Raw genomic sequence first — 18,455 nt, forward strand, 5'->3', positions numbered from 1 at the left:
GCATGCCCATGAGATGGCCCTGGAAGGAGTGGAGGTCATAGAGTTCACCCCTTCCCCCAGATATGGTGACAGAACTCCAACCGGCCCAATAAGAGGCCTGGGGGAGAGCAACACTGACTCTGATGATGACTTCTGGTAAGTGGCCCTATCACTCTGGTGACAGTCCCCACTGAACTGATAGTCCAATCCTCAAGATGAAAAGCCACCTAACAGCCCTACTGGACTCAGGGTGCCCCAGGTGCTTGGGCAACCCTGCCCTAGTGAAGAAATTAGGGATGAGACTTAGACTACTCAAAGTGCCAGTCACGTTCTGCCAGTTAGATGACTCGTGAGCAGGGGAGATCCCAGCAACATTCATCACTAAGCCAATAGAAATGCGGATGGGGATGCACACAGAGACTCTGAGTTTTATTGTGACCGCAGGCATGGAGAGACATTTGATGCTGGGATTACCGTGGCTACAGAAATGGACCCCCTATATGAACTGGAGGAGGGGACTGCTAAAAATCTGGCGATCTGAAACTCAAAGGAAACTGGGAAGAGACTTAGGGATCCCAAAGCTGAGGCAGGAGGTGGGGACTGCAGTGCAAGAGAGGAAGAAAGCTGATTCCCAAATTCCGCTGGAATACCGGGATGTGTTTAGTGAGAAGGGTTCAGACAAACTCCCACCCCATCAGCCAATGGACTGCTCCTTAGAGATCCTGCTGGAGGATAAACTACCTAAACACAGATTGTACTTGATGACCCTTAGAGAACTAGAGGAACTACATTCTTTTATAGACAAAAATCTGAAGTGGGGTTCATGCAGCCGGCCACCCCGGTACAGCTCCGGGAGAAAAAGGATGGGTGCTTATGCCTATTTGTAGACTATAGAGGGCTAAAAGATATGTGTGTGGAAAATGTCTACCCCCTGCCCCTAATGAAAGACATGTTAGCCCAGTGATGGCGAACCTTTTAGAGCCCGAGTGCCCAAACAGAAACCCCAAACCCACTTATTTATTGCAAAGTTCAGGGCCGCATCAGCATTAAGATGCCCTTGGGGGGTGGCGTGGCATGGCCCAGTGGGTGGGTGTGGCCAGCTCAACATCACTCACGTCAGGGGTGCCTGTGCGGGCATGGTGGGTGCAGGAGGGCAAAGTGCATAGGTCAGAGGGAGGCCCACTCCCTCTCCATGCGAGGAAACCTGGCTTTGTAACTAAAGCATCCTCAGCAATAGGATGGGAGACCACCAGGGGATGGCAAAAGGGCCACAGGGCTGCTGGTTACCAAGTGCTAAGGCAGGACTTCCCTCAGGCCCTCACTCCCTCACATTCCAATCTCCCTTTCTCCCTCTTTCCCCTCCTTCTCTGCCTCCCTCCTTCTCATTCCCATCTCCTTCCTTCCTTCTGTCCTCCCTCCCTCCCCACCTTCCCTGACTCCCTCCTTTTCATTTCCATCTCCTTCCTTCCTTCCTTCCTTCCTTCCTTCCTCCCTCCCTCCCTCCCTCCCTCCCCTCCTTCCTCCCTCCCTCCCCCCCCTCTCTTTCTTCCCCTTGCGTGCTACTTCCCTTGATCGCCCTGCTCATGGCGTGGGTGCCCACAGAAAGGGATAGAGAATTAAACAACTGGATGATTTTGGGCCAGTCATTCTCTCTCAGCCCAATCCACCTCCCAGGTATGTTTTGAGGAAAATAGGAGGAGAAAGGTATGTTGGATATGTTTGTTGCCTTAAGCTATTTGTAAAAACAGTATAGGCAAGATATAAATAAAAATAAAATTAATTCATTAAATAAATACTGGATTTCAGGACCTGTACTGATTTTCTAGACACGTAGGGAAACCAATCCAAAGTAAGTAGCAGGTTGCCTAAAAGATAATATGAGATCCCTTCAGAAGACTCCACTTTGCAAAAGATAGATAGATAGATAGATAGATAGATAGATAGATAGATAGATGATAGAGAAAGAAAGAGAGAGAGAGAGAGAGAGAGAGAGAGAGAGGGGGAGAAGGAGGTAGAGAGGGAGAGATGGAAATGTTTTAAAGGGTGGGATGATATTAATAAGAATTACATAAAAAGACCTACTTCACTGTTGCATGGCTGTGACCAGGGATCACTGGACAAGAAAGAAAATGTCTGGGCCCAACAAGAGCTTCGGGTGCACCAAGCCGTGATAAACATGAGTTCAGTTGATCCCACACTGTAAGAATCCACTCAACCATCTTGTACACTGGATCACAGGGAGGCGGCATTTGTCCCCTGAACTGCACAGAATAGAACAAATTATTACTTTTTATGATAATCTTATGTTGCTCTTTAAAGAAAGTAAGCAATTTCCAGATGCATACATTGCAAATCACAGGAAATAATAATTTTTAAAACAGATTTTGGGAGCAGGTTAACACCTGGGAATTTACTGTTTGATAATTAGCTTCAAGTTGTGATTACCCAAAGAAAAATGACTCTAAATTTAAAATGATTTGCTCTTGCCTTGTCCCCTTTAATGCAGAAAAAGATGAAACAGAATTTAAAACTCAAACACAAGATGCTGTTTCTCAATTACTGCTTTGTAACCAAAGGTAGCATAATCCTTCTTAATATTATAGAAGTTCTTTCTTTCAAACTATTCATTTGGTAAATAGTTAGTTGGAGGTCATCTAGTCCAACCCCTGCTCAGGCAGGAAACCCTATACCATTTCAGACAAATGGCTGTCCAATTTCTTCTTAAAAATGTCCAGTGTTGGAGCTTTCAAGCTTCTGGAGGCAGGTTGTTCCACTGATTAATTTTTCTGTCAGGAAGTTTCTCCTTAGGTCTCCTTATGTTTATCATGGATGCTTTAATTAAATGAACATTTATTGGATTGCTATAAACTGCAGTTTTATTTGGTGGTGAATTAATGAATGAAATACTAGGCAATGCCTCCCATCCCCCCTCCCTCTGATAAAGTGAGCTGTAGTTCACAAAAACCTATTCTATTCTATTCTATTCTGTTCTGTTCTGTTCTGTCCTGTCCTGTCCTGTCCTGTCCTATCCTATTCCACTCTCTACTCTCCACTCCATTTATTTGCCCCCTAGCTTGCTGTGGGGCATTCTAGGCAGCTAGAATTTTATCGGAATAGGTTACTCTGTAAAGATATTTTCAGTTTTCTTCTGATTTTTGGCTACTATAGAATAATTCAGTTCTATTTCTGCCATTTGTATAGGTATATTCTCAAAAGGGAAGTCCTTAGATAAGGTAACTGGATTCACAATATATATACTAATACTCTTATGTCTGCACCTTTAACTGGGTGAAACGATGCATCATAGATCAAAAACCTTTAAAGTTACCTTGCAAAAGGCTATCAGCTCCTTCAGCTAGGTGTGCCTCTTTACCAGTGGAAGATAGCAAAGTTCAGCTTAGGGCAGCAGGTATAGGGTAAAGTGCACACTAGTCAAAAGGGACATAGGCAGATGTAGGGATTTGCAGCACACATTGCAATTTAAATGTGGGTGGGCTACCAAGTGCTTGAGTTTTGATTATTTGACCATAACTTTAAGTCTGGCCATTAACTACCATTCATTCAGTGCCATCGTAACTTTGAGCAGTTGTTCAGCAAGGACTATCTGCATTTATATGTATATAGCTGAAGCTGTAAGGATGTTGTTGGTTCTGCCAATGATAATAAATGAAGAACTGGACAAGCTTTATAAGAATGAGCAAAATATGTACAAAGACAGATTCTTGCACATTTCAGAGGCAGTTTTTATCCTACTGGACTAGATCCAGAAACAACACAGTCTAATAAACACACCCTGTCAACATTGTATGAAACTATTGTGCTAAATTCCCAGCTGAATCATTACAGAAATATTTGCTACACAGATTTCCTACAACTGACAAGCAGTCACAAGAGGAAACAGGATATAATATTACAGAAATGATAACTTGCAAAATGTGCTGTATAAACCATCTTGGAGCAAGTGACTATTGTGCATCATGATTTGTGCAAAAATAAAAGGCATTTGGGATAGAAACATTCTTCCTAATGACTCTTTTGTCTGTTCACATCATTATGTTGTTAGAGAAATTAGTTAATTTAATGATGTAAAAAATTCTCAGACATTCACATGTTGAATTGTAAAATCATTGGTTCAGATCACAAATGAGCTTGGTTCAAAGTTAGCCCAAATGGAGGTGAAGGCAACTTTCAAATACAATAGTCAAAACAGGAAAAAAAAATGATTTAATGCAAAAAAAGGGGGGGGGAAATCCAATCATTTACTTAGAAAGGTGAGATTACCTCAGTATAATGGGGGACTGGAGCTATTTATCTATATGGCAGTGTGGAATATACATTGGCTCAATTGTTGAGAATTCTCAATTTTAAAAGTATGTAAGTCCATAGCATTTTTTCTAAGAAGAAATGTGAAATTGTAAGTATCACTAACAAAAGATTGTAGACTCTTGCTTCCTGAAGGCCTTCTCTAAATATCCTTCTCCAAAGATATATGAATTGGCACTGAGAAGTAGGACCTGCTTTAGCATGTCAGATAGGATCAACTACTAGGGTTCTAGGACTTTAACCTACTGACATTGGCCCTCATAACCTCTAAGCATTTCTAAATTTCTCTGATGGTACTCCTATTACTATACTCAGGAGTACCATCAATAGAAGACAGTTACCATCCACCATTAATCAAGACTTCCCTCAAACAGTCCTGCTAAGACACATTTTTATAGTGATAAAGGCAAATCATATATAGTGATAAAGGCAAGTATATATATGCATATATACTTGCTTGATTTGGCTCATTTTAATGATAACATTTGTACAAATTGAGAGCACTTGAGAGATGTAATAGAGATAGATTAAAGTCCAAAATGTTACAGAAGAACTTGCCATAAGTATTCAGTTAAGGTATAATATCATGCTTTGAAGCAACAGCTATAACAGAAATTCCTTTCAAAAAAAGGAAAAAAAAACACATCTTTCTAATCTCAGTGATTATATATATATATATATATATATATATATATATATATATATATATATATATATATATATTCAATAATGATGGTGAAAATGCGACTCCCGGAATGAATAAAGCGCGTTCACCAGGAGAGTTTAAAGTTAAAATATTTTAATTAAAGTATTTTACTATATTAAAAGGTTGCCAAGCTTTCGTTGGGAAAACTCCCCAACATCTTCAGGGCTGAGAGACCGTTTCTAACAAGTTGGTTTAAACGGGTTCCATAGACGTCTGCGCTTGGTTCCTAGACCGTGCCAGCATTCCCCGCTGAACAGCTGATAGGTGGGAGGGGGAATCGGAGTAAAGATTTCTTCCGTCGTTCTCTCGAGCACTTGTGTTCACATCTCCATTTGAATCATCCTCCTCCATCATGGTGTCCTCCATGCTCATCTTCCCTCGTAGGTCAATATTCAAGTTAAATCCCCCCCATTTCTGTGAGCAAAAGTCTGTTGATATTTGGGCAGATTCCCCGCTCATGTTACTTTCCCTTTTATCAAGCGAACGGGTCGTCATCACATGTTTTTTCTCCCCTCTCTGTATGGGATATTCACTTTTATTATTATTATGGGTAGTGCTAAATTTAGTGGTTCTATCCTCAAATTTCTTAAGCGTTCCAATGTCATTATTGTTGTTTTCTCCAATTAAAGGGGTGTGTGGTTTCCCCTTGATGTTGTTGGGAGGTTTCTGGGTAGTCTATATCAGATTGTTTCTGGTAGGGGGGAGGTGTAGCTCCTGGTTTAGAACGTTGTGGATGTTGATTGTAAGGTTTGTGATATAAAGGATGATGGTTTGAGTTCCATTTTCGTAGCGCTTGTTGTGCTGGGTGCAAGTCAATGTGACGATTGATTGAGTTGTTATTGGAGAACCAGGCTTCTTTTAGCAGCTGACCTCCCTTCGTGGCATCACGAAGCCTGGCTAAAAGAAGCCTGGTTCTCGAATTGTTTGTTTCAAATGTTACCGATTTTGAAGAATGAGATTAATCTAAGTGAATGGCAGAAAGGTCTTAATAAATTCATTTGGACAGGGAAAAAGCCAAGGGTTAAGTTTAAAATTATGCAAGACTTCCGTGAGAGGGGTGGACTCAAGGTACCGAATTTGAAATTATACTATGATGCGGTGGTTCTAACACTAATTAGTGATTGGGTAAATTTGACAAATTCTGAGATACTACATTTAGAGGGATGGGATTTACTTTTTGGGTGGCATGCCTATTTAATATTTAATAAAAAAATGGATTGGGTCTTTAAAGCTCATATTCTAAGAATTTCTTTACTTAGGACCTGGAGAAAATATTATAAAAGTGATTTTAAAGTACCATTATGGGCTATACCTTGGCATGCGATAGAAGGAATAAAAAGAGGTGCTAAAATGGATATGGTGTCTTATAGACAGCTACTTAGATGGGATGGACAAAACTGGCAGTTTAAATCACGGGAAGAGTTAGCACAAGAAAATATTATTTATTCTTGGTTCCAATATAGGCAACTAGTAGATAGATGGAAGGTGGATTGTAAGGTGGGTCTTCTTAGAGAAGATGAAAATTTTATTAAGCAAGTGAAGGATTAAAGACAAACCCACATTAAGAGGATTTATGGGGTTTTAGTTGAATTGGATTTAGAAACGGAACTAATTAAAGATTGTATGATCAGATGGGCGCAGAACTTTGGTGAGCCAGTTCCATTGGACACCTGGGAAACCATCTGGGTGAGAAATGTCAAATTTACACAAGCACAGAACTTAAGGGAGAATTTTTATAAAATGTTTTATAGATGGCACCTTGATCCACAAAAAATGTCTCTTATGTACCCTGACCTACAACCTAAATGTTGGAGATGTGGTTGTATGGATGCTACCTATTATCATATTTGGTGGTCGTGTAGAGAGATAAAAGCATTTTGGATTAAGATATGGTGGAATATTCAGAGAATTTTTAGAAGGAGGGTAAAATTTACTCCGCAGTTATTTTTGTTGGGTATAGTTACTGATTGTGATACAAAGGAGGTTATATTGATGTTAAATTTGATTACAGCCGCGAGGCTGTTAGTAGGACAATATTGGAAGAAGGAATCTTTGCCTACATTGCAGGAATGGTTTCTTAAAGTGTCTTATTTGGCGGAAATGGCAAAGATTTCGGCTTTTTTAAAGGAACAAACGCAAGAGAAATTTCTTGCTGTTTGGGATAAATGGATAAAATTTATACAATTTAAATTGGATATAAAAAAATATCATATAGCTTTTTCATAATTTTTATTTTTATATATATACATATATATGTTAATGTTATATTTTTTTTTTCTTTCTTTCTTTCTATAAATATAATTTTTAACTGTTTTTTAATTAAGCCTATATCCTGCTCTGGGAAACTCAGGGGGGGAGAAGGGGGGGTGTCTGGGTGGGGGTGGGGGAAGGGGGGTTTTGTTGTGTAATGTTTAGTTTTTTTTCTCTTTGTATATGTTGTTTTTTGTTTTTGTATTGTTTTGTTTCTTTTGTAAAATTTATAAAACTTTTTAATAATAATTAAAAAAAAAACAACTGTAGCAATGCAATCCTTGTCCCATATTTGAAGCAACAATTGTGATGCCCCAACATTTATAATTTTACATTAGGATTTCCCCCCCCCCCCCACATTCTGTAAGAAACTGAATTGAGAACCAGCAAGTTTCAGCTTCAGCCTCAAACCGTAAATTATTGCAATGACTCATACGGAGCCTACTTCATACAAATAGTTGTAGCAATTATTATAGTAATACTTGGGCTCTGACATTCTAAAATGGAAAATGTCAGTGTTATAATCACAATAAGTTTAGCTTACTTTTTTTAATAGCAAAGCACAAACCTATGGATAACATTCAGTTGTGATGAAGAGGCAATCTTGGGGTTGCCATGTATTAATACCTGAGTGGATGTCCTTCTTAATTACTGTAAAACAGACATGGACCCTTTTGACGAAAAGTCCGATCAATAGTGCAGGCCAGAGAGCATCCTTTTTGCACTAGGAACTGGCATTCCTATTCACTCCATTAAATAGCAATAGTTCGACTATACTTTGAAGAGAAGATGATGTACCATCTCTCATGAGGATTTGGAACTCTCCTTATTAGCAAAAAGTCTGCAATCAGCAAAAAACCTACTGTGGAGTTCAACCCTGAACGACATATATTCTCTTCTATTGCAAAAAACAAACAAACAAACAAACAAAACCCAACAACCCATACTGCAGTGCAGTAGGTTTTGAGTAACTTGCCTAGAGACAATCTTTTATTCTGTGGTTTGACTATGAACCAGGATAAAAAATAAGCTAGCATGGAATTGTTTTTAAAAGCAACAACAACTTAATTGGAAACTATCCAATAATACAGTAAGTGTCAGCTTAACATCACTGATGAACCATACAGATAATCCCCAAGTTATGAGTGTTCACTTAATGCTTGTTCGAAGTTACGCAATCAGCACCCCCTAGTGTTTATAAGCAAGTCCCAAAATTACGAATATTGCAGCATCATGGCAGTCATTCGCCCTTATAAATAACTGCAGAGGCTCTGCATCATTCACCCTATTCACCCCCCCCACACACTTCTTACAACTGCTTCTCCCTCCCTTCCTGACGCACAGGACTCACCTTGCAAAAATCTGTCTCCTCTCTTCTGCGGTTTCTTTCCCTTTGAAGGAGAGGAGAGTCAGCTTGGAAATTACAATGGAAGCTCCTGGGTGCCATAATATTGTGAGAGTTCAAACACCTATTCTTGCAAAAGAGATCATGCCCCCCACGCGAGTTCAAACACCCATTCTCTGAAAAAAAGATCATGGCCCCCGGAAGCTTCCATTCTCTGGGGGGGGGAATGTTTGCTTCGTTTGCATGCCTAGGGGCAAAGCGTGGTTGTCCATGGCCCGGCTGATTGGCTCACTTGCATGCACTGGCCTATTCTGAGAGCAGGAACAAAGCCTTCAACTGAGAAGGGATGCATCATGGGGCCAGGGCTTGGGTTTCTCGGCTCCGTCCGAGTGGAAAAAAGTGGAGGCGCAGCAGCAGGATTGCTTTCAAACAATAAGAGTTGGGTGTGCTGCTTGCTTACATGCGCCAGCCTTATTGAGAGCAATCCCGCTGCTGCGCCTCTGCTTTCTTCCACTCAGATGGAGCCGAGAAACGCAAGCCACTGCTGCTCATAAACTTTTTATCAGGAGGGATACCTTGGGAAAACTGGATTCTCCCTCTGTGAGCAAATGGGGTTCAAAACAAAGCAAATTCACTGCATTTTCAAGCGTTGCATTCACACACAGAAGCTCTCCATCTCCCCAAGGTCTCTGTTCAGATAAAAAGTGTTTGAGCAGCAGCAGCTTGAGTTTCTCCACTCTATCCAAGTGGAAGGAAACAGAGGCGCAGAGCAGGATTGCTCTCAATAGGGCCGGCGCATGTGAGTGAGCAGCATACCTGCGTCTTCTTGAGAGCAATCCTGCTCTGCGCCTTCGGTTTCTTCCTTAAAGATAGAGCAGAGAAAGTCAAGCCGTGGGCTACTCAAATACTTTTCATATGAGCGGAGACCTTGGGGAGATGGGGAGCTCCTTCTGTAGGGAGATGGGGAGCTCCTTCTCTATGGAAATGGAGTGGTGAAAACGCAGCAATTTGCTGTATTTTCAAGCCTTGCATTCGCACGCAGAAGATGCTCCCCATCTCCCCAAGGTCTCCATTCAGATAAAAAATGTTTGAACGGCAGTGGCTTGAGTTTCTCTGCTCTGTCCGAAAGGAGGCACAGAGCAAGATTGCATTCAATAAGGCGGGCACACACAAGCGAGCAGTGCACCCGCGTCTTCTTGAGAGCAATCCTGCTCTGCACCTCTGGTTTCTTCTTTAAGGATGGAGCAGAAAAACTCAAGCTGCTGCTGCTGCTTGAGTTGAGAGGATGACAAGGAGAAGAGCGGTCAGGATTTGGGCTACCGGCCAGTCAGGAAAGGAGTAGGTTGGGCAGGCTGGGTGGCTAGCTGGGAAGGGGAGATCCATCACTAGGCCCTCCATGGCCTTCCCCACCCTGAGATACCTCATGTGCACATAACAAGCCACATCTTAAGGAGCAGGGAGTTTTCTCGTTCAAGGTACGAGATTCACTTTGAGTTTTCGAATTACAAATTGAATAGGCAGGCTCCATTACATTCATAACTCAAAGACTACCTGTAATCTGATATTGCTCTGCAGCTACGCTATTCAGAGACAATAAAGCATGATGTATTAAAAACTACCAGTCGGCTTCTGGGGCCTAGAAAATTACCAGTTGCTGATAGTGATTACTCCTAAAATTTATCCATCAAAAATAAAAGTTTATTTCTGCAACAATTTTCTTGGTCGTAATGATGTATTCATGAGATCTCTAGGAGTGAAGCTTGACATAAAGTGAGGCTGACTTTAGTAATCATCTAAAATATATTTAGTTGTGAATAACTGTCTCAAACTTAAACATGTAAGATTCCTACCTTGCTTAAAACCTTCCTTCGCAAGAATCTCCGCAGGAGGCCATGAATTGGTTCTCCATCCCATCTTAGCTGAACCCAGAGGAAATGTTGCTGAACCATCAAATCAGAGCCCTGAAGCCGAGACTTTGCAATGGTCCCCATAAGGAAACAGTTTTCATGGAAGTAATATGTATATGATACTCCATTGGCTAAAATAATGTTAAAACATAAGAAAAAATGTATATTTTATATAGTTCTAGTATAAAGAATTTCACCACCCAAATATAAATCAATTAAATGAGTTAAAAATCACTAAAGGAAATGGAAAGAGACAGAACAAAATGGAATCCTATTCTTTTAAAGTTTCTTTTTTCTTCAACTCCTGATTACAACCAATCCAAATGAATTAATGTATTTTATACCTTTTTTTACAGTGTAGAGGTTATCCAAGCCACGATTTTCAAGAGGTTGAAGAAACTCCCCGAGTAATTCTGATAATGAGGCTTTTTCTAAATTTTCTAAAATGACGATGATTCTGTTGCTTCTTGAAGGCTGTTTCACCGGAATCAAGCAACCTGGAAATACGCAGAGTTTATTGTGTCTGGCAAAAGAAAGTCCATTTCACATGTCTAGAAGGTATTCTCATTATATTTGATGGGGGATGGAACAACCTGAATTACCAATGATGAGCAAAAAGGGAGGGTAAGATGATTGCACATGAACAAAATTATATGGTTGCTCCATACACCGAAAAAGTCTGTTATTCTAATTACACTGAATTACTAGCAGGAAAAGACACATAGAGGTGTGGCGGAATCTCCAACTAGAGTGAGGGAGAGGAGTAGAAAACACTGGTCAGCTTGGAGTCCTTCCAGGGAAGGAAGTGACAGGAAGTCAAACCACCTCCCATGGAGAATTCCTGAAGTCTTTGGCTGTTCCCAAGAAAATATACTCAGTCTGCTGAGATTCTTGTAAATAGGAAGGCAACAATAAAGAAGCAACCCTGGTCAACTCATGGTGATTCCTTGCATCTAACATCAATATTGCCAGACTGACTACATTCTTTTGGTAACAGCCAGTTCTGGGGGAGGGTGTGTGGCCTCCATTGCTTCATTCCCTGCAAGGACTCCAAACTCTCCAATCTTTTCACCCCTCCCCCTATTCTAGCTGGATATTCCATCACAAGGGGACTCAAAATGTTAATGTCCATATAATATTTATAAATAAAAAACCAAAACAATGTTTTCAACATTGTACTTTTAAAACAGTTAAAGAAATACATTTAATGGGTAATCCATGAAAAAGTACTAATAGTTCTCATTGTGCCCCTCTTTTTTTTCTAATTTTGAAATATTTTGATAAAAGAATTGTATTATGATGTAATCCATTTCTGTTGGAAATAAGCCCCATGGTGTTGAATGGAGTGTACTTTCATATAGTTACTTGTTTGCATCCATGGCCTATTATACTCCAATTGTTGGGAAGTTCCTTTGAGATGACTGGGTTTTTCAGAGGTGGCCTATTAGTATCAGGAAGGAAATGGTCTGAGAAAAGTTCTGATAATAGAGAGGAAAGTTTTACAATTGTCATGCTGGGAAAACACAACAAAGAATCTTAGAGACAAGCTATGAATCCACTGAACCTACTCTTTCCCCTACCCTGGACACATCTCTATCATTAGAAAAAAATTAAGCCACTCTTGGACATAGCATACTGTTATGAATCAATATGTACAATGAAATAATCCAATAAAAAAGCTTCTTATACTTTGTCAGATTTTAGATATCTCAGAGATTTTCTGAATTAAAAAGTAGCTTTGCCAGTGTAAGCACCAATAAGCATACAGCTTAAAGTCAGAAATAATTCATACCATTGTTGATGAATACTTCTGCAAGTTGCTCCTTGGATAAATCAGCATCTATCTTCACTTTGACTATATCACAGCAGAAACCTGCAGCCAGTTGCTTGTGCTATGTCAAAAATTTACAAATTTAATAAATATTTATAGTATGTTCTTTCATTTTTCCAAATGCTGTGCAGTTTTATCCTTTTACCTTCAGACACAGGGCTATCTGATAAGCCACATAGTCTTGTAAACTTCCTTCTGGACCATGAAAGATAATATTACGATACTGTTCCACCTAGGGAGAAACACAATAATATTGATGTACAATATGCAATTTTAAGAGGTGATATTTTCAGCAGGTCTGTTTCAAAATTAATAGACACACAAACACGGGCACAGACATAGGCCCACACAGGCAGACACACACATTGTTTTATGGAATAAATGTGTACATACATACTCAAAAGAAGAGTTCAGTTGGATTTACCAGTATTACCAGGAAAGGAAGAATAGGATTCCAGCCTTCCTTTCCCTTTCCTGTTGTATTAACAATGGTGCTCTCTACACCATCTGGTACGTTGATTCCTTATTTTTACATAGTTTTCAGGCTTAAACTAAATAGATGGCATTTATCTTTTGTTTTCATGAATGTTGGTAAGAAACAGATTCCTAATTTTTAGCAAAATTATTTTCCTGTAACATCAGAATTGAGTACTAAACAAAATAACAGTCAGTGTCCATAAACAGGTCAACTTTTTAGTGGAAGAACTAAGGATACAAAGCTGATTAGATTTTAGGAGTATGTTAAGAGATTCAGCCTGATTGATGGAAGTCTAACATTATTATCTTTTACTGGGAAGCTCTAGGAACAAGGAATCTACCAGTAAAGTTTTAAGTTATCAAACTCCTATGACATACCCATACATACCCTTTCAAGCCAATAGAACCATTAAAATGGACAATGAGTACAGATATGCTTAGATATCTTAAATTAAATTGCTGAACTCCCCCCTCCCCCTTTTTTTTTAAACTGCAGGTTCCAGTACTACTACCACAGTTGTGTTGGGAGCTCTAAAGCACTTCTGAATTGAAAGGATTGAATGGTGACATCACTGCTGCCATCACTTCACGTCCCTGTTAAGTTGCCCATCTAGGTTGTAGCCATTTATCTACTTGCGATTGCCCGCTTTTGAACTGCTGGGTTGGCAGGAGCTGGAGCATGTGATAGGAGCTCACCCTGTCCCATGGTAGCAACCAGGTCTCAAATGCGAGCTTGCCAATCATCAGCCCAGTGTCCTAACCTTGTGAGCCCCTGTGCAGATTTCAGAATTCCTTCCTTATAGATGTCACAAGTGTTATGATTTTATATTTTATTGCAGAACATGGGGACAGTTGATATATGTGGGTTCTTCACTAAAGCACCTTGATATAAAATGACTGCTTGGAATCTTGATGTGATCCAGCATAATTTTTCTAATACTCTTAGAACAGTGGTGGGGAATCTGTGATTCACCAGATGTAGCTAATCTAAACTTTAATTGTACCTGAATACAGACCATGCTAGATCACTAGTATCTCTCTGGTGATCTTAGGGAGAGGTTAATGTTTTGACTCATACACAGGAATCAAGCAATTTAGAGTATGTTCAACGAAGTCATACATCCAGGAAAAAATGGTGCTTTGCTGAGAAAGCTTCTGCTTCTCTTTAATGGCTCTTTTCACAGTTTATTCTAAGCAATGAAATGAATTGACTGATTGACTGATTATGTGCCATCAACTTCTAGTGACCACATATATAGATTTTCTCCAAGACAATTGAATGAAACCAGGGAGGAAAATAAAATTTTCATAGTCAAAGGTTTAAGGGAGAGAAGTAGACACAATCTTCCAACCTCAAAATAATGTCACATATTCCAGTTGTAGTTATTCAAACAGTTAAACATAAATAATTTTACCATTACTTTTTGTCACAAATAATCTGCTTCTTAATACTATAAATCAGGGGCGGGCAACTATGGCCCCTTTATGACCTGTGGACTTGAACTTTAGAATTCTTGAGCCCAGGTTGTAAAGGGGCCATAGTTGCCCTCCCCTGCCATAAATGATACCCAGGGAAAGAAATTAGTTTGTTGCAGTGGCCAAACTCCTGATTCTCTTCTTCTCATTCATGTCAGGCAATCCTGACAGGAGCAAATATCAACAAACTTTTCCCAAATGCTTAGGTAGGAAATGAGAATATTTTATAGGATTTTACTTCAGCATATTTATAAAAGTGGCAAGTCAGAAAGAAATATAATATTGTTAGGAAGTATTAAGCATCTTCATACCAGCCTGAGATAATTCTGTAAAGTTGGAAGATGGATCATAGATGCATAAGTCACACTGTGCAAATATCCTTCTTGAGGACCTATAGGACAAAGAATAATGAGTACAATTCCATGGTTAGGAGGGGCTAAGTATTAAATTACACACTACTGTAAATGCATAACATTCACCTACAGCTGTAGTTTTTATTAAATTAATCAATCCAAACTGCCTTGAAAAAATTTCTCTGTGAGTTATTCTGGATATATTGGATAACAATGAAAAACAAAATTACATGTATGCTTTAGGCAAGCATTCTGGAAAATTCTAACCTCTTTAGATACGTTACACCTTTATAATAATCATAATATCTGTAATGTAGGACAGAACTGTTATGACCATATTCCAAGGTGGTGAGGCTGAGAATGGAAAGACCCCCAGAATGATAGTTTAAACAAAACCTTCTTATTGTATATTTTATTTATGTGAGAGAGAAATATAAAACTGTAGCTCAAAACCAATTATTGAAAATAATTTGCATATGATATGAATATTGTGTGTATTAAGCTAAGAAAGACTTATCTAAAAAGATAATTAAAAATTAGCTGTTGCAGCTGAACTTCACATTTTTAACTGTGAACATATTCTAGGAAGGGTATTGAACTTTAAAAATTAAAAAGAATATATTGAAGATGACAATCCTATAACTTTTCATTAAAATGTGATATATGATGCCAGACAGAAATAAATGAATTTACCAAGTAAAGATATGATGATGTGTTCCACCTCACTGCTTTTCAAAAATTCCCAAGGTGGCTGGGGAAAAGTCTGACCTACTGACCATGAAATATTACCTGAGAAAGAAAGAAAGAAAGAAAGAAAGAAAGAAAGAAAGAAAGAAAGAAAGAAAGAAAGAAAGAAAGAAAGAAAGAAAGAAAGAAAGAAAGAAAGGGAAAGAAAGGGAAAGAAAGAGAAAGAAAGAAAAAAAGAAAGAAAAGGAATTCAAAGGCATACCCAGAGCACTAATAGTTCTATTATGATGCAATTTATACAATACATCACACACTTTTATATTTACCACAGTGACTATAGTACAACTCATGTGGAGGACTAAACAGTTCATTATTTTCTCCATCATATTTGAAAACTGAAATAAAGTTCAGAATAAAAAATAATAACTGAAATTGTTGGATTTCTGCAAATAAGGGTAAAGATAAAGTTTAATGAAATTTCTACCAGACTTTTTATTGTAACTATTATTAATTTATAATTTGGCATTCATCTCTTTTATTATTCATAGATTAATGCAGACTAAAGAAAATTACTGGAGTCAATACACATACATTCATTTTGCATATTATTCTACAGACCACATGAAGTGTATAGATTCCACATGCTTTATCACTGATAACCTGACTCCTACAATAATAATAAAATTGGACTGTAATTTGTAATATGTATAATAATTTGTTCCAAATTAGCCCCTTTGATTGTTTGTAAAATAATAAAGATGAGATAAAAACAAACAAAATAAACTATGACTCCACTCCAATTCCTAATTTGTCCTGATACGCTCACCAGGAATCATGGTTTAATACAAACTCAAATCAATTCCTAACTAAACTAATAAGCCAGGTATGGGGGAGGGGATGAATTAATCACACACTGGGATACATACGTTATATTAAAATGTGGTGCACAGAATAAGTCACAACTGGTTTCATATATCATACTAAAATCATGAATCATGCTGTACAAATCAATGACTGGGTTAATATAAGACAGTAAATTTAAAAAAAGCCAAATATCAATATTATATTGTAGTTGAGTGTGATATTATAGGCTTATTATCATTCAGACTCAGGAAAGAATAGATAAAGCCAGGTTTTCCTTGAGGCCTCTGGTGAATGTTAAATCTGAAGACAGTCTTTATATTCTATCAGCTTCTTGTAACTGGCTTAGATTTACAGAAGGTACTTTTTACATGTGAAAGATCTGTGAAACAATAGTGCTTACCCAGTTTGATGGATAATATACTGCTTGCAGTGAGGCCGATGCTGAATTCTGTGGTGTTATTAGGTGTCAAGTCTTCCAGGCTTCTCCATTCATCAGAGGCAATTGCTTGGAAATGGTTTGTCACTGCCTGAGTCACTGCTTTTGAAAAATCATCCCAGGTTGTCTGTTTTCGTATATTTAACATCCACACAATATTTTCCATATCAAAATCATCTGTACCATAGCAAGTTTGCTCAATCTGGGTTGCAGCAATCCGTAAAGGGATTTTAAAAGCATCTGTTTAAGTAGAATTAGAAAACTGAACAAGTCTGCAACCGAGACATAGCATTTTACCAGTACATTTTTTAATGCTTTGCATTCCTGGATCCAAGAACTAGTTCTACGTTTACATTAAAATATGAATCCAGGAGAAACAATGATTTTTTAAATAAAAATTATTTCACTTTACAGCAAAGGTTTACACAACAGTGGTCTCAGATCCACCTTCATAATCTTTGATTATTGTATGATCCTTTTCTTTCATTAGATGAATATTAAATATATCTAAAATGCTTCAGATCACAATAGACAGTAGCCATTTGCATAACACACTTTAGAAACATTATAGCTGGATAGATTACATCAAAGTTTTATTTAAAATCTGACAAAAAGGTGAAATATTACAAATTTATATTTTCATTTCATGCTTCATGTGTTGTTTGAATCAGAAATGAGAAGAGCGTGGAGTATTCCTCACAACCATGTTATAATGTGTTTTCCTCCTACCCTTGAGATGGAAGGAAAGTATTTTAATCAGTTGCAATGCTCCAACTTTACACACCTTGGTGATAAGGCCCAGCAGTGTTGCTGCCCACACACAATGTAATAGCTACAGTATGTAGAAAACTGCATGGATATGTTCCAGTTAATAGAAATCAAGCTCAGTTCAATAGAGAATTTATCTTTTAAAGTATCTACTTCCTTTTAATCAGCTCTTTCCACTGTTGTCCATATTACTTGTATTTTAATAAGTTTTTATCTTTGTACTGTGAGGTATACAAGAAATGTACATGTTGCAATTTTCCATTTCTGCTAAAGGAATAGGCATGTAGAGGCACTTAGCCAAGGTATTTTTAGGAAAGGAGATATGGTAAGCTGGAGGAATAGAGAGAAACTATATACACTGACTTAAAGCATACTTTTAGAATAGTGCACACTATTGTAGAATAGCATATAGCTTATGAATAACATATTATCCATTTATGTAAGGTTTATTCTTTATAAAAACTGCCTAGAGTTAGTATTTTAAAGTATAACTATGAACCAAAGTGCAGCCATGTTTAACCGAAGCATGAACTCTGTTACACACATAGCTTCTAGATGCAAAGGGAAGACATAAATCTTTTATAATTGCAGTTATTCAGTTTGGGTAACAGTTCACCTTGTAGATAAGTCTACACCCTTACTTAGCAGAATGTTACAAATCATGCCATAGACAAGGAAGGGAAGATAAGACAGAAACAAAAGGGGCTTTTGATCTAATAATTGTACGGTTTGGTAACTGAAATAGTCAGAAATAGTAGTAAAGTTGGAAGGGACCTTGGAGGTCATCTAATCCAACCCCCTGCTCAGGCAGGAAACCCTACACCATTTTGGACAAATGGCTGTCCAGTCTCTTCTTAAAAACTTCCAGTATTGGAGCATTTACTGCTTCTGGAGGCAGGCTATTCCACTGATTAATTGTTCTCACTGTCAGGAAGTTTCTCCTTAGTTCTAGGTTGCTTCTCTTCTTGATTAGTTTCCACCCTTACTTCTTGTCCTGCCTTCAGGTGCTTTGGAAAATAGCTTGATTCCCTCTTCTTTATGGTAGCCCCTGAG

The 18,455-nt window shown here is 38.3% G+C and overlaps 1 protein-coding gene across 2 annotated transcripts in view; it reads right to left on the reverse strand.

Annotated features, from left to right (window-relative positions):
* CTTNBP2 (cortactin binding protein 2) overlaps nt 1-18,455 on the reverse strand; it is a 155,399-nt gene that overhangs the window by 34,824 nt on the left and 102,120 nt on the right. For both annotated transcript variants that reach the window (XR_005556794.1, XM_039343954.1), the window contains exons 10-17: nt 16,599-16,874; nt 15,341-15,436; nt 14,606-14,685; nt 12,487-12,573; nt 12,303-12,402; nt 10,855-11,007; nt 10,454-10,641; nt 2,062-2,240 (exon numbers count right to left, since the gene is read on the reverse strand). Coding sequence is in view for 1 of the 2 variants with exons in the window: in XM_039343954.1 (XP_039199888.1) it covers nt 2,062-2,240; nt 10,454-10,641; nt 10,855-11,007; nt 12,303-12,402; nt 12,487-12,573; nt 14,606-14,685; nt 15,341-15,436; nt 16,599-16,874 (1,159 nt within the window). In the remaining variant the exon portion in view is untranslated. The remainder of the gene's footprint in view (nt 1-2,061; nt 2,241-10,453; nt 10,642-10,854; nt 11,008-12,302; nt 12,403-12,486; nt 12,574-14,605; nt 14,686-15,340; nt 15,437-16,598; nt 16,875-18,455) is intronic.

This window comes from Crotalus tigris, unplaced genomic scaffold (assembly GCF_016545835.1).
Source record: "Crotalus tigris isolate CLP2741 ecotype Arizona unplaced genomic scaffold, ASM1654583v1 scf7180000017883.2314494, whole genome shotgun sequence".
Classification (NCBI taxonomy): Eukaryota; Metazoa; Chordata; class Lepidosauria; order Squamata; family Viperidae; genus Crotalus; species Crotalus tigris.